Source organism: Babylonia areolata, chromosome 3 (genome assembly GCF_041734735.1).
Source record: "Babylonia areolata isolate BAREFJ2019XMU chromosome 3, ASM4173473v1, whole genome shotgun sequence".
NCBI lineage: Eukaryota > Metazoa > Mollusca > Gastropoda > Neogastropoda > Buccinidae > Babylonia > Babylonia areolata.
This window is the reverse complement of record NC_134878.1, coordinates 5,673,040-5,689,140: the sequence shown is the minus strand read 5'-3', so window position 1 is coordinate 5,689,140 and position 16,101 is coordinate 5,673,040. Positions and strand designations below refer to the sequence as shown.

General features: G+C 39.8%; 1 protein-coding gene across 2 annotated transcripts in view; it reads left to right on the top strand.

The window, feature by feature from the left end:
* LOC143279683 (alpha-N-acetylglucosaminidase-like) overlaps positions 1–16,101 on the top strand; it is a 39,234-nt gene that overhangs the window by 21,092 nt on the left and 2,041 nt on the right. The window contains exons 16-22 of one of the 2 annotated variants that reach the window (XM_076583772.1): positions 3,384–3,476; positions 7,675–7,760; positions 9,810–9,914; positions 10,200–10,383; positions 12,534–12,577; positions 14,464–14,521; positions 15,378–15,477. In XM_076583772.1, coding sequence (XP_076439887.1) covers positions 3,384–3,476; positions 7,675–7,760; positions 9,810–9,914; positions 10,200–10,383; positions 12,534–12,577; positions 14,464–14,521; positions 15,378–15,477 — 670 coding nt within the window. Of the gene's footprint in view, positions 1–3,189; positions 3,283–3,383; positions 3,477–7,674; positions 7,761–9,809; positions 9,915–10,199; positions 10,384–12,533; positions 12,578–14,463; positions 14,522–15,377; positions 15,478–16,101 lie in introns of both variants that reach the window. The other variant, XM_076583771.1, reaches the window with a different exon arrangement.

Sequence of the window (16,101 nt, the reverse complement as noted above, 5' to 3'; positions counted from 1 at the left end):
TATTATGTTGGTCAGTGTATATAATTTGGAGAAAAAAAAGGTGTTTATGATTATAAGTGATAAAGATTCCACAGTCTTGAGAACAACAAATGATGATAATAAAGATTGTTCAGTGTTAAGAACAACAGTCTTTATGCATCTTCCATGCTGAAACATGGAAAAGGTTTGTGTGAAATGACAGTGTCTTTTCAGTGTTATTTAAACATGCTTGTGTGTTGATGAGTGTAAGATTATGGCTGTGTGTGTCTCTTTGAACATGTGTGTGTGTGTGTGTGTGTGTGAGAGAGAGAGAGAGAGTGTTGAAACGTGGTAACAGCCCTGAGATGGCCTAAACGGTCGGCTGGGCTCTAAACAACATGAATTGAATTGAATTGAGAGAGAGAGAGAGAGAGAGAGAGAGAGAGTCTTTGTGTGAGTTTCTGTAGAATGTTGACCATATTCAAATTGATCATTTGTATTGTGTATATGTGTGTGTGTGTGTCCGTGTGTGTGTGTGTGAGTGTGTGTGTGCATTTGCTTGCACACATGTATTTGAAATGTAAATGTTCAAATGCTGATTTTTGAAGTGTCCTGAATGAAACAAGAAAGCATCATCCACTAAATCTGAAACACATGATAGAAGATCGCAGACCAGTACCATGACGTAACAAAACAGGGTTTGTCAGCTCCCGGTGTAAGCAAGCAACTTTTTCTAGTCTCTATACCATCTGAACATTTTTTTTTTTTTATGTCTGTTTGGGTTTGTTTTTTTTCTCTTCATGATTCCTCTCCGCCTCTGAATTTGCATTTCATTTTGAGATTTGGATGAGTGTTTCAATGCAGAGTGTCTGTGTGGGTGCACGCGCTAGTGCACACACACACGTGTGTGTGTGTGTCAGTGTTTGTGTGTGTGTGTGTTGTATGTCTGTGTTGTGTGTGTGTCATTCTGTGTGTGTTTGTGTGTGCATGCTAATTTTTCAGATGATGCCACTGTTTTCCTTTGTTTTTTTCTTTACATCCTAAATCTTTCGTTTTTTGTTTTCATTTGCCATTGAGCAGGAGAGTGTTTATAGGTACAACCGCTCAGTACGATACCATGGCAAAACTGGGTTTGTCCGAAGACCTTCTGTGAAGCATCCTATCAGAGTGCCGGTAATAAGATGCTTGGCATCAGTCCTAGTCCCTCTGTTCACATCTTTCTCTTTATGTTGTCTGGTCTTTGGCACCTACTAACAGAAACTCAAAGCACAGAACTATAAGATGGAGGCATCTGTTCACGTCTTTCTCTTCATTGTCATCTGGGCTTTGGCAACTTGTAACAGGAACTCAAATCACTGTGCTATTATCTGAAAGGGCTGTAATCTGGAAGGATATTACTGTGATCTTGAAATCAATTTCTTTAAAAACCTGGGCTTTGGAAAAAATAAATGAATGAATACATAAATGAAAATAAAAAATCCCTCCAAAGGAAACCTTGTGATCCGTTTGCTGTTCAGTTTGGCTGAGTAACATACAGCAACGTTTTTGAATTCTTCAAGGTTCTACGCCCAGAGAAAAACAGTTTATCCTGAAGATCGCTCTTCAGATATGCGGTGTTTCTGTCCTTCCAGTCACTTCTTCAGATGTGTTTTCATGTTGTCTTTAACTGGTGGTTTGATGCTGTCGGAGGTTGACCTGTGTCAGTTAACTCATCCCACACTGTAGATGCTTGAGCGCTGTTCAACCCCTCAGGTGTCTTCAGTCGGCTGTAACAGAAAGTCTGTCCTTTTTATTGTGTGTGCTTCTGTCTGGATTCCACTGCTAGTGTCTTCAAGACATCTGTACTGGGTGAATGAATCAGTTGTCTCTGTTCTTCTTCTCCTTCTTCTGCGTTCACTCGTATCCACATGAGTGGGCTTTTACATGTATGACCGTTTTTACCCCGCCATGTAGGCAGCCATACTCCGTTTTCAGGGGTGTGCATGCTGGGTATGTTCTTGTTTCCATAACCCACCGAACGCTGACATGGATTACAGGATCTTTAACGTGCGTATTTGATCTTCTGCTTACATATACACACGAAGGGGGTTCAGGCACTAGCAGGTCTGCACATATGTTGACCTGGGAGATCGTAAACATCTCCACCCTTTACCCACCAGGCGCCGTCACCGTGATTCGAACCCGGGACCCTCAGATTGACAGTCCAACGTTTTAACCACTCGGCTATTGCGCCCATCGTCTCTGTTCAAGTTGTTTGCTGTCTGACAAATCCGTATGATCACTCTGGTGTTGCATGTCTGTGCATGAGCACACGCAGGCCTGATATTTCCGTCCTCACTTTTGCTCTGGGTTATGTCACTGCCTTTCCCAAAGTTACAAGTCAGCCAGAAGCTTACTTTCACATACTATTCCATGACCCACTGGTGTAGACTCTGTTATGCTTTTGACTTCTGTTTTTGTACAAGAATTCATATAATTACAAGGCACTGTGGTGTACAGGGACCATCTATCAATGTTGCTTTTCTGTTGTTGTTCTTTTTTTATATTTAGATCTCGGAATAAATCACTCTTGGCATACAAGGCACACTGTCAGAATACTGGACTCTGGGACAGAGGTCTGCTAAAAGAACAAACAGAAAAACAGTGTGACAGAATGAAATATCCAGGCAGAAGAAAGATAATGGAGGGGAAAAAAGCCTCATCCCCCCCATGACCTTCAGCTCATTGTCATGAAATATTTCCATTTCAGTAAGATGAGGTGGTCGTCCTTATCCATAAGTTATTAGAAAGGTGATTCTTTTCTTCTTCTTTATTTTTTTTTTAAATTCTCACCATCTAAAGACTTTTAAAGCCATAAGAGGATACTAGCACAGTCCTTATTGGAAGGGGAAAAAATATTTGTTCATGAAGGCAAAAGAAAAATGGAAGAATGCTCATTAATTCGTTGTCTTTCAAAAATCCTTACCTTCCACTGCTATGCAGCCTTTGTTCAGATGAGTCCTCATGTTGTGGCATTCTTCACGGAGTTGACAAACCCTGTCACTACAGTACTGGTTCTCAGCTTGGAGAAAAAAAAAAAAAAACACTTAAGATCAGATTCATCAGACATACGAAGTTGACATAAAAATTGTTTTCTGAAAAAAAAATTACCTCCAACTAATAAGACTTTAAAAAATGAAAAATGTTCTTGACCCTTGATCTTTTTTATCATCGGCTTTTTGATGGTTTTAGTCGAGTGTGTATAATTGCACGGACAATCACCATGACAACGACTATACCATGATCACGGAGCGCCCACAACTGTATTATAACATACTGAATGACGTAAGTGGTTGCTTTGCTTTTTCGTTTTTTTTTTCCGCTGTTAGCTATATGGCTTATTTGTTTGTTTGTTTGTTTTTCCTTGTCCCTGCTATGTTTGGAAGTGGAGTGTGTATAGCTGCCGGACGGGTCATCAGGATTTTGACGGTGTGCTTGTGACTAGGCGACCACGGATAGACTTTAACATTCTCTCTGATGTAAGTGAATCACTTTGGATTGGTGGTTTTGTTACGTTGTAACATTGCATGTTGTCAGGGCAGTAAAAGTCGTCGAGGGCTAGTTTGCATGGCTGATTAAAAAAAAAATCATTTTTGATTTCTTAATGTTGTCTTCATTCATTGTTTTGATGAGATTGTGTTAGGAAGCTTGATAATGGTGCAGAATGTGTGTGTATATGTGTGTAAATCGGAATCAGAAACATCAGGATCATATTTGTGATGATGAGGTACCTTGATGTTGTTGTCTTTTGTAGCATTTTTATCGTGTTTTATAGTATTAGTAATATCAGGAGCAATAGTGAAAGGTCACAACAGTGTGAAAAGAAAATCAAAACAAAGAAAAAATTGTCCTGCAGTTTTGGGTTTGTTTCTTTTTCAAGCTCTCTACTGGTATGTTAGTCTCAAGATCCTTGCAGTGATGTATATCCTGATTCATTCTTTACTTTGGAACCATTCTTGATGTGGACATGAAAGCAAACCAGTGACTCAGCATGCAGGACCCACTGACGGAGCTTTTGAAAGCTTTTGGTTTTGTTTGGTTTTGCTTTGCTTTGCTTTGCTTTTTATCAGCCGAGAATTATTTTTAAATGTTTGTGAAATCAGGGTGTGAAGTGGGATGAGGGTGGAGGAGGGGAAGTGACAGTGACTTAACCCCTTCACTGCTGTTCCTCAATGGAATGAAATCACTGTGACAGGAATGAAAGTGAAAGAACTTCTTCTTGTGAACTTTTGAGTAGTTTAACTGATTTCAAGAGGAAGGAGCCCAAATAAAAAATTATAACAAATTTTAAAAGGTGACTGACATCATGACCTGCAGCGTCAGTCTTGTCTCAGTTCGGAAACAGCCCTTGAGTGACTAGAGTACTCATCAGCAGAAGTCAAGGGGTTAACAGTGGTGAATGGGGGGATTTGTCCTTGTCTGCTGGTCTGAACGCTATCTGGATTTAGAAGCCGCTTTTAGCTTTGATAATAACAAGTTTATTAATATATAGCGCTTTATAAAATGATTTTGCTTTTAGCGCTTTACAGTTACAATCGACCCTTCTCTCTTTTTTTTTTTACTTCTTTTTTTTCTTCTTTTTTTTTTAAGATATGTATAATCCATAAAAAATATGCAGATTGATCCAACGATCAAACAATGTTGGTTTTTTTGGTGCTTTCTACTATAACATGTGAATGTTGCCTTTCTCTGTGCGCTAAAATAAGTCATGATTGTGTGTAGTGTAAGCATTTGTGCAGCAATGGATGTTAAATATTTTTTTAGTGTACTTGTTTGCACCCATGTGTGCTTGCATGCATTTGTTTTTATATATCTGTTTTTGAGTTCTGCTTCAAATCATGCTTGCCATATCCTTTGCATTTATTAACAACCTAGCTGTCTTACTTACCCTCCCATGTCTTTGCATATTATGATTTATATATCACTCAGCTGTTATCACTTATAAGAGGTGAACAACTTTCCTGTTGGTTTTTGTTGTTGTTGCATGTTTGCTTTCCCCAATTATTGACAGCAGATGTCGATCTGTGGATGTAGATTACTGTTTTGTACAGTTAGGCCAGAATATAGATTGTTTTATAAAGTTTTTCAAAGTTTCTAATAGATCAAGTGGATAATCATTTAAATGTAGGGAATTGTTTTTTTATCAAGGCATTTTTACATGTTTTTTGTGTGTGTGTTTTTTGGGGGGTTTTTTGTTTTGTCTTTGTAGTTATTTATTTATTTGTATTTATATTTCTTTTTATCACAACAGATTTCTCTGTGTGAAATTCGGGCTGCTCTCCCCAAGGAGAGCGCATCGCTATACTACAGCACCACCCTTTTTTTCTTTTTCTTTTTTTCTGCATGCAGTTTTATTTGTTTTTCCTATAGAAGTGGATTTTTTCTACAGAATTTTGCCAGGGACAATCCTTTTGTTGCCGTGGGTTCTTTTATGTGCGCTAAGTGCAAGCTGCACACGGGACCTCGGTTTATCGTCTCATCCGAATGACTAGCATCCAGACCACCACTGAAGGTCTAGTGGAAGGGGAGAAAATATCGGCAGCTCAGCCGTGATTCGAACCAGCGCGCTCAGATTCTCTCGCTTCCTAGGTGGACGCGTTACCTCTAGGCCATCACTCCATATCATTTTTGTGAAGATAGTCGCCAGTCTGTTTAGTTTGTTTTTTTACTCACTTGTGTAAACAAAATGAGTCTATGTTTTAACCCGGTGTTCGGTTGTCTGTGTGTGTGAGTGTCCGTGTGCCTGTGTGTCCGTGGTAAACTTTAACATTGACATTTTCTCTGCAAATACTTTGTCAGTTGACACCAAATTTGGCATAAAAATAGGAAAAATTCAGTTCTTTCCAGTCATCTTGTTTAAAACAATATTGCACCTCTGGGATGGGCACAAAAAAATTAAAAAAAGAAGCCTAATTATATGCAAAGTGCATTTACTGTTATATTTATATTTTTTGTATCATCTAAACTTGGCACTTTGACCTCTTATTCTGGCACAACAACAAGAGGAGCCATTATTATTATTTTTTGTTCAAACAGGAACTTCATTTTTTGTAAGCATGGAATTTTTATTTATTTTGCAAACGTTTTTGGTGCAGATGGTAAAAAAGGGAAATTACTCTGTAATTAATGTTAGGGGACTTAATTTATCACTAGTGAGTCTTGAAGGCTTTGCCTCTCTTGTTAAATCATGTTTTATTCTCAAGAGGTGCAATTTAAAAAAAAAAAAGCACCTGAAACTGGAAAATCTTGCTGGCAGTTTTGTTTTAGTTAATGTTTTGTCATCTTGAATTGTATGTATTAATTATGTATGTTTACATGTATTTCTGGAATTAAAGTGCTTGAACAATTTGAAAGTAAATTTTATTTCATTCAATACATCATCATTTCTAATTTGAATTCAATCATAATCATTATTTCTGCTATTTATTATGATTTTACTGAGAATTCTAAGTTGCAAAAGACATTAAAATTTAAAAGATATGAAAAAAAAGCAGCTGTTAACTCCCTCACTGCTGAGCGTGTCATGAAAGTTGAGTGCAGTTACTTTTTTCTTTTCTTTTTTGTACTTTTGATATATTCAACACAATGGAATTTACAGCCTCGGTAGGCTTCCCTGAGATACTGATGCAGAAAAATGCAGGAAAATATACCAAAATCGGCCAGTACTTCCTCCAGCTCCAAAGTGATATGTGTGGACACAGCCAGAAATACTGCAGAAGTTAGTTCCCATCACTCATGGTTTGTGCACATCTAGGAACATGGAAACAGTTTTAATCAAACGATTTTCGATGCCCTAGAATTGCTCAGGTGCAGGGTTGAATGAGTTAAGGGTTGTAACTGATTTTCTGAACAAAAGTCCAAATCAGAATGGTAATTGACATTCTGAAGGTTGATTTCACTACACATACTTTACCGTGACCCCACTAGTGCAGACTCTGGCAGGGAGTCCGATTCCTGTCCTGTGCAAACTAATATCCGCCTATGCGGAGAAAACGAAAGTAGCTACGATTTTAAGTGTAAGGTCAATTTTATCATAGCAAGATGACAGTCTTCACCAGTGATCATACTTGGTCAGCAGCGGTAAAGGGGTTAAAATACAAAAACAAAATCTCATGTATTTGTTTGTCTTTGTGAACAGGCTTTAAAATTATGACATCTGAATATGTAAGTTAACAAGCAAGGTTCAGTGTTGGTGCGTGGTATCAAAGGTGTGCTTGTATAAAGTGGTGTGTGTGTGTGTATGAAGTGGTGTGTGTGTGTATGAAGTGGTGTGTGTGTGATTAAGTGGTGTGTGTGTGTGTGTATGAAGTGATTTGTGTATGGGTATGTGTGTGTGTGTATGTGCGATGAAGTGGTGTGTTGTGGTATGACAGCTGTGGTACAGTGTAGTGAAATGATGTGTGTGGTGTGACACATGTGATACATATTCTTTGAATTTGTTTTAGGATTTTTTTTTATGTGTTGAATCATTGTTTAATATTAATGTTGTTATTATTATTACTATTATCATTCTCATTATTATGATTATCATCATTATTATTATAACTACTATCATTATTATTATTATCATCATCATTCCTTTTGTGAGTAATGTCATGTGTGTATGATGTTGATTGTCAAGTGCTTTGAACTCCTTCTTGGGGAGGAAAGCGCTCAACAAGTATCCGTTGTTGACAGCTGTGGTACGACCCCAACCAGCTGCTGAAGGCCTGGGACAACCTGCTGCTGGGGGCTGACCAGTTCTCTCCCAACTCCCTCTTCCTGTGAGTCAGTCTGCTGTGCTCTGACTCTTCCCCACAATGTTTGGTTTGATGTTTGTACCTTCCCCACAATGTTTGGTTTGATGTGTTGTTTGTTTGTTCTCTCTGTGAGTCAGTCTGCTGTGCTCTGACTCTTCCCCACAATGTTTGGTTTGATGTGTTGTTTGTTTGTTCTCTCTGTGAGTCAGTCTGCTGTGCTCTGATTCTTCCCCACAATGTTTGGTTTGATGTGTTGTTTGTTTGTTCTCTCTGTGAGTCAGTCTGCTGTGCTCTGACTCTTCCCCACAATGTTTGGTTTGATGTGTTGTTTGTTTGTTCTCTCTGTGAGTCAGTCTGCTGTGCTCTGACTCTTCCCACAATGTTTAGTTTGATGTTTGTGTCTTCCCCACAATGTTTAGTTTGATGTGATGTTTGTGTCTTTCCCACAATGTTTAGTTTGATGTTTGTGTCTTCCCCACAATGTTTAGTTTGATGTTTGTGTCTTCCCCACAATATTTAGTTTGATGTTTGTGTCTTCCCCACAATATTCAGTTTGATGTTTGTGTCTTCCCCACAATATTCAGTTTGATGTTTGTGTCTTCCCCACAATGTTTAGTTTGATGTTTGTGTCTTCCCCACAATGTTTAGTTTGATGTGATGTTTGTGTCTTTCCCACAATGTTTAGTTTGATGTTTGTGTCTTCCCCACAATATTCAGTTTGATGTTTGTGTCTTCCCCACAATATTCAGTTTGATGTTTGTGTCTTCCCCACAATATTCAGTTTGATGTTTGTGTCTTCCCCACAATATTCAGTGTGCTTCCTATAATATTACATGCTTAGGGTTCTATTTTAACAGTAGAGAGGTTGTTCCAAAGTCTAGAATGAATTTCTAGATTTCTTTAAGTTAGAATGTGCCAGATAAAAAAAAATTAAAAATTAAAAAAAAAACAGTGCCAGATTTCTGTTATGTCACTAACCAGAGTTCTGAGTCTTTAGAATGTTTAGTTGAAAGTGTTTTTTTGCCACCTTCCCAACCCCATAGGCATTTCCTCTTTTGCATCACACTTTCTGGCCTTTTCTTTTCCTGTCTGCCATTTCTTCTTTTCTTATTAATTTCCAGACTTGTTGGACCATTCAACTACTTTTTTTTCCCAGAGAAAGCCTTGAATTTGTGTGGGTTTTTTTATGTTTGTTTGTTTTGTTTTTTTGTCTTATTCTGGACATAACAGGACACTATTACTAGTAATGTTGTAATGTATTCTTTTCTGCTCCTGGGCATTGTTAGTTGCCAGCAGACATTTCATGGGTTTGTTATACCTGTTATTATGTATGATTTTGTGCATTATGTATAATTGTGTGTTTGGTTTTGGCTTATCATGATTATTGTTATTGCTGTGGCAAAAAAAATTGGCAGATTTTGTCAATGTCAGAGATTTATCATAGGTTTATTTGTATGGATATGACTGCATTTTTGCCTTGTTTTCTTTGTCAGCCCCCCCCCCCCCCACCCCCCCCCAAACTCCCACTTGCCACCCCAGGTTGTACAGGATAAAAATTCACAGGTTTTTTTGTTGTTTTTTTTTTTGTATTTTAGCCCTGATATTGACCCTGCATGACGGGATGGGATATAAGCAACAAAAGATAAAGAACCATGACCTTGTACAATCTTTTGTCATTTCTTCTTCATTCGTGAGCTGTGAATCCCATGTTCTCTCGTACAAGCAAGTGGGCTTTTATGTATATTTTTTACCCCCACCATGAAGGCAGTCATACTCTGTTTTCTTGGGATGCAGGCCAGGTACATTCTTGTTTTGATAACCCACCGAGCGCTTACATGGATTATGGGAGCTTTCATGTGCGTATCTGATCTTCTGCATGTGCATACACACAAAGGGGGTTCATGCGCTAGCAGTTCAACACATCTGTTGACCTCAGAGATCGGAAAAATCTCCACCCTTTAAGCACCAAGTGCCATGTCCAGGATTCAAACCTGGGACCCTCAGATTGAAAGTCCAACGCTTTAACCACTTTGCTGTAACGCCCTGTCAGTCTACCCTTCTTGTTTGTTTCAGGTATGACCTTGTGGACGTGACGCGAAACAGCCTGCAGATTGTGTCCCTGATGTACTACACGGAACTCATCGGCGCTTACAATGAGAACAACACTCTGGGTGTACAGTAAGTGTGTTATTGTTGGGTTTTTTAATTGATAATTGCTGTGACTGTTGTTGTGGCTTTAGATTTCTCTCTCCACAAAATGGGGAAGTGTTGAAATGTGAATATTTCAAGAATATCTTGAATGTTTTTTTTTGTATTTTTCTTTCTGTATTTGCAGCCAGTGACCTCTATGTTCTAGTATAGATCTACCAGTGGGCTTTTATGAAAGTGGCCTTTTTTTAACACGCCAGGTAACCAGCCACACTACGCTTTTTATCGTTTTTCTCCCCTCGCTCCCTTTCACAGGAAGATGGGAGAGAAGATGGTGGACCTGTTGAGCGACATGGATACACTGCTGGCCTCAGACCCACACTTCCTGTTAGGTCGCTGGATCAGCGACGCCGTGAGCTACGCCTCGGACATGGGGGAGAGCTTTCTGCTGCAGAACAATGCTCGCAACCAGATCACCATCTGGGGACCTCGTGGAGAGGTCAGTTCTTCAGGCATCATTCAGTTCCAGCTTCAGTTTCTCTAGAAGGCATTGCTCTGTTCAGACAAACCCCCATGCACTAAACCATATCTGCTAGTCAGGTGGCTGACCAGCAGCATAACCCGTCACGCTTCATCAGGCTTTGAATGCCTGCATATGTATTTGTATTTGTATTTGTTTTTATCACAACAGATTTCTCTGTGTGAAATTCGGGCTGCTGTCCCCAGGGAGAGTGCGTCGCTACACTACAGCGCCACCCTTTTTTTTTTTTGTATTTTTTCCTGCATGCAGTTTTATTTGTTTTTCCTATCTAAGTGGGTTTTTCTACAGAAATTTGCCAGGAGCAACCCTTTTGTTGCCATGGGTTCTTTTACATGCGCTAAGTGCATGCTGCACACGGGACCTTGGTTTATCATCTCATCCGAATGACTAGCGTCCAGACCACCACTCAAGGTCTAGTGGAGGGGGAGAAAATATCGGTGGCTGAGCCGTGATTCAAACCAGCGCGCTCAGATTCTCTCGCTTCCTAGGCGGACGCGTTACCTCTAGGCCATCACTCCATTTGTGTACCTATCACTGTGGATTTCTTCATCAAAATTTTTCAGGGGGACAAACACTTTTGATGCCATGGGTTTTTTTGGGTTTTTTTCAGTGCTTGAAGTGCGTGCTGCACACAGGACCTCAGTTTACCATTTCATCCGAATGACTAGAAGCTCAGTTTGATTTTCCGGTCAACCTTGGGAGAAAGGACGAGATCTGGAGTGTGTTGAGAATTGGGTTTCAGTGATTATCAAAATTGCTCATGGTCTTTTTTTCTCTCCTCGTCTTTCAGTGTTTTGTCGTTGTTTTTTTTATGTTGTTTTATTTTTTCACATACAACCTTCTCATTCTTGTTTCTTTTCCCATCTTCACAAACTACCAGGTTATGTGTGTGTACGTGCATGTGCTTGAGAGAGGGAAAAACCTTTCCAAAACATTTTTAGAAAATGGATGTTTTGCTTTTAGGCATTTAAGAAGTGCTTGAAGTTGACACCATTGTATCATCCTTTGACATTTTCAGTGAAGATCAAGAAAGAAGCTGAGTTGTCCTTTTCCCCCTCCACACCCCCAACACTAAGAAAGAAGCTGAGTTGTCCTGTTCCCCCTCCCCACCCCCAACACTAAGGAAGAAGCTGAGATGTCCTTTTCCCCCTCCCCACCCCCAACACCAAGGAAGAAGCTGAGATGTCCTTTTCCCCCTCCCCACCCCCAACACCAAGAAAGAAGCTGAGATGTCCTTTTCCCCCTCCCCACCCCCAACACCAAGGAAGAAGCTGAGATGTCCTTTTCCCCCTCCCCACCTCCAACACTAAGAAAGAAGCTGAGATGTCCTTTTCCCCCTCCCCACCACCAACACTAAGAAAGAAGCTGAGTTGTCCTTTTCCCCCTCCCCACCCCCAACACTAAGAAAGAAGCTGAGATGTCCTTTTCCCCCTCCCCACCACCAACACTACGAAAGAAGCTGAGATGTCCTTTTCCCCCTCCCCACCCCCAACACCAAGAAAGAAGCTGAGATGTCCTTTTCCCCCTCCCCACCACCAACACTACGAAAGAAGCTGAGATGTCCTTTTCCCCCCTCCCCACCTCCAACACTACGAAAGAAGCTGAGATGTCCTTTTCCCCCTCCCCACCTCCAACACTACGAAAGAAGCTGAGATGTCCTTTTCCCCCTCCCCAACACCAAGGAAGAAGCTGAGATGTCCTTTTCCCCCTCCCCACCCCCAACACCAAGAAAGAAGCTGAGTTGTCCTTTTCCCCCTCCCCACCACCAACACCAAGAAAGAAGCTGAGTTGTCCTTTTCCCCCTCCCCACCCCCAACACTAAGAAAGAAGCTGAGATGTCCTTTTCCCCCTCCCCACCCCCAACACCAAAAAAGAAGCTGAGATGTCCTTTTCCCCCTCCCCACCCCCAACACCAAGAAAGAAGCTGAGATGTCCTGTTCCCCCTCCCCACCCCCAACACTAAGAAAGAAGCTGAGATGTCCTTTTCCCCCTCCCCACCCCCAACACCCCAAAAAACTGAACAACAGGCACTGTTTGATCATTTTCTCTGCCTTTTGATGTTTTTTTTTGGCATTTCGAGCCTTGATATTTTTCGTTTGTTTCTGCAGATTGTGGACTATGCTTCAAAGCAGTGGGCTGGACTCTTTAAGGAGTGAGTGTTACTTCCTCAGGTATCATGTGTTGTGGTGAGGATGGCGTGTGGGAACAGGTTTGGAGTCTGTTGTGTGTCTTTTTGTTGACAATAATATAGCTTTCATGCAGATAGCAACACACAGGCAGGGACCAAGACGCATGTTCTTATGCTTGCATGTTCAAATGTGCATGAGCACACACACACACACACATGCAGTTATGCATGCATGTATCACACACACACACACACTCACAAACACACACACATACACACAATGTATGTCCACATGAGCACTCTTGCACACACACACATGCAGTTATGCATGCATGTATCGCACACACACACACACTCACAAACACACACACATACACACAATGTATGTCCACATGAGCACTCTTGCACACACACACATGCAGTTATGCATGCATGTATTACACACACACACACACACTCACAAACACACACACACACACACACACACACACACAATGTATGCCCACATGTGCACTCTTGCATACACACACTCACACGTGTGCACATGAGCATGCAACCACATGCACACGTGTGTGCACACACAACCGCACACATGCACATACACATGTTGAAATGATAGATTGATGAAAGCACTGATTCATTCAAACCATTGGTGACCATCTCCCACGAAATGACAGATACTCACACTGCATTCAATTGCGATACAGGCAAAAACAGTGTTGAGGGTCCATCTGGGGTAAATTGAGATTTTTGCACCAGTGCATAGTTCAACTTCTAAATTACAACATATCTTGCTGTTTTTGCCAAATTCAAACTATTAATTTGAAAATTTAGTTAATTTCTGCACCTACATGCAATATTGCGAAGCAATTATCCGGAAAAACAGCATATTTTTCATTGATATCTATTTGATATCTTGATAGAATATATCAACATAAAAGAAAAAGATATACTGAAAATAAACATATAGGTAAATCTATAACAACAAAATAAAGTGGGAATGGAAGATACTTAGTGGGCAAATCACTGAAATGAAGAATGAACAAAAATGGGCCACACTCGGTTAACCCCTGCGCACCCACCCACACTGGCACACACTGGCATATATAAAGTACAAGAAATTAAAAACAGATTTTTTAAAAGTTTACTTCAGTTCTTAACAAAATCAAAATTTAGATATGCATCATTCTAATTTTGATGTAAAAGAAATGAAAACAAAAGAAGCTTTGTTGGTTGAGAGATCAAGAGGAAAAAACTCTTTTACACCCCAAAACAACCATTCAGAATTACATTGATATTATCATCAAGTGTGAATATCATTGCCCAAAGCATGTACAGATCCTAGTTTCATAACCTGCCTAACTTTCACAGGCATACAGCTAAAACAAACCCCCATTTATATGGGGAAAATCTCATGAGTCAGTTGCAAAACTTTAAAGCTGTTTTTCTCAAAATGGCTGCCGCACTCCTAACACACTTTGATCTACCATACCTTCTACATTTATTAACCCAAGAACATGTTTTATACATCATTGGAAAGTTCTTTGGGTCTTCTTTACAATGGTATATATGTCTTTATATTTGGAAAAATCGACATATCTATCATTTTGTAGAAGCTGGTCACATTTATTCAGAAGTACAAAGGGACAGTCAGTTTTCTTTCACCAACACATTTAATTATTTTCAACCCACAGATGCTGAGACTGCACAGACTTTTTTTTTCTTTCTTTTTTTCCTGTTTTTTGTTTTTCAAAAAGGTTTTTTTTTAATTTTTTTTTGTTTTAGATGTAGAACACCTGCACAATTGATTTATTTATTGAGACATCTTACTGTAGCACAAACACACTCTCTCTCTCTCTCTCTCTCTCTCTCTCTCTGGCTGACAGTCATTTTATGTCATGTCTTTTCAGTTACTACGTTCCACGCTGGAAGTTCTTTGCTGACTGGATGGTCCAGGCGATTAAGAATGTAAGTTTGGGTCTTTTTTTGTTCTTGTTGTTTTGGTTTGTGCAGATCTATAGATATTTCAGTGTGCCTGAGGCAATGTCAACGTATCCTTTACAGCCGAATTGAAAGAATTTCTTAAATGATAGAGATATGTCAAGAAAACATGATGTAAATTGTGTTATTACCTCAAATACCATAATATTTTTATTGCGATAAAAAAAGACCTATAGCTTTGAATATTAAATTTGGTCGAGAAACATCAGATGCGGCATAGCGTTCGGGATAAGACATCTTGTTTCCAAATAGAACGTCCTTGGTTCGATCCCACCAGTAGGCATGTTTCTTTTTTTTCTTTTTTTCTTTTTTTGTGTTGTTTTTTTTTTCTTCCAAGCTTATTAATCGTTCATACAGGACCCATTTTAACGACTTTTTTTTTTCTCTTTTTATCTTGTCATGATTCCTTTACCTGATATAGCGCGTGTGGCCTTGGGTCTCTTGTTTGTTTTGGTCTGTTTTTGTTTTTTTTTAACTCACTCAGTACGGCCAGTCCTCTCTTCTCCTTTACACAGACCCCTCGGATGTCCAGTGGGTGTCTCAATGACCCAACCTTTAGCTTCCGTCGTCAGAATTGTGGTATTCTTTGTCAACATTCACCTCTTCAGTGTAAGAGCCTTCCGCTGGTAATATTTTGATGGTGGTTATTGGGGTGAAACACTGTTAACGTCGTCTCTTTCGCCGTTCGTATGGAGAGAGTTAAGGTGAACTTAAACTGCTTGTCTTCAGCCATGTGCACGTTTATTTTCCTTTCTTTTTTTCTGTGAAATTGTACATTTCTGTTCATTGTGGTGTGTGTGTGTGTGTGTGTGTGTGATGGCAGAATATGAGTTTTGACGCCGGCAAGTTCAACCAGCAGATTCTTCAGCAGGTGGAGCTCCCCTTCACCTTGGCTCTGGATCTGCCTCCCACAGAACCCTCAGGTAGGAACTACCTGAAATACATTCACCTGGGTTTGTTTTTTTTTCTTCTTTTTTTTTCCTTCTATTTTTTTTCTTTTGTGTCTCTCTCTTTCTGTGTCTCTCTCCATCTTCTGTAAACATCAGGTCTATCAGAGTGAAGTTGATTCGATTCAGATGAGGTGTCATCAACATCACAAATGTAAACTGTTTCAATCCAAACTTATTCAACCCACAAATGCTTTGGAAAAAAAAAAAGAAAGAAAAGTAGAGAGACACTTGTTCTTCAGCATTGGAATGGTGACAGACATAATGCTGAATTGTTTTACACCCCCCCAAGCCCCCAGCCCCCAGGCCATGGTATCATGCCAAAAGTCAATTGAATGTTCTTCGTTCCCTTCCTCCCTCTTTCATCCACCTCACCTCCTCTCTCTCTCTCTCTCTCTCTCTCTCTCTCTCTCTCTCTCTCTCTCTCTCACTCTCTCTCTCTCTCTCCCAAATCATCAAATGTACACAATCATGATATTATTTTTTGTTCTGATTTTGCTTTTTAATTACTGTTTGATTTTTATATTTATTTGTGTTAGAAGAATATGCAAATCTGCTTCTTTTTTCGTTTTGCTTTTTCAATTTTTATTTGGTTTTTTG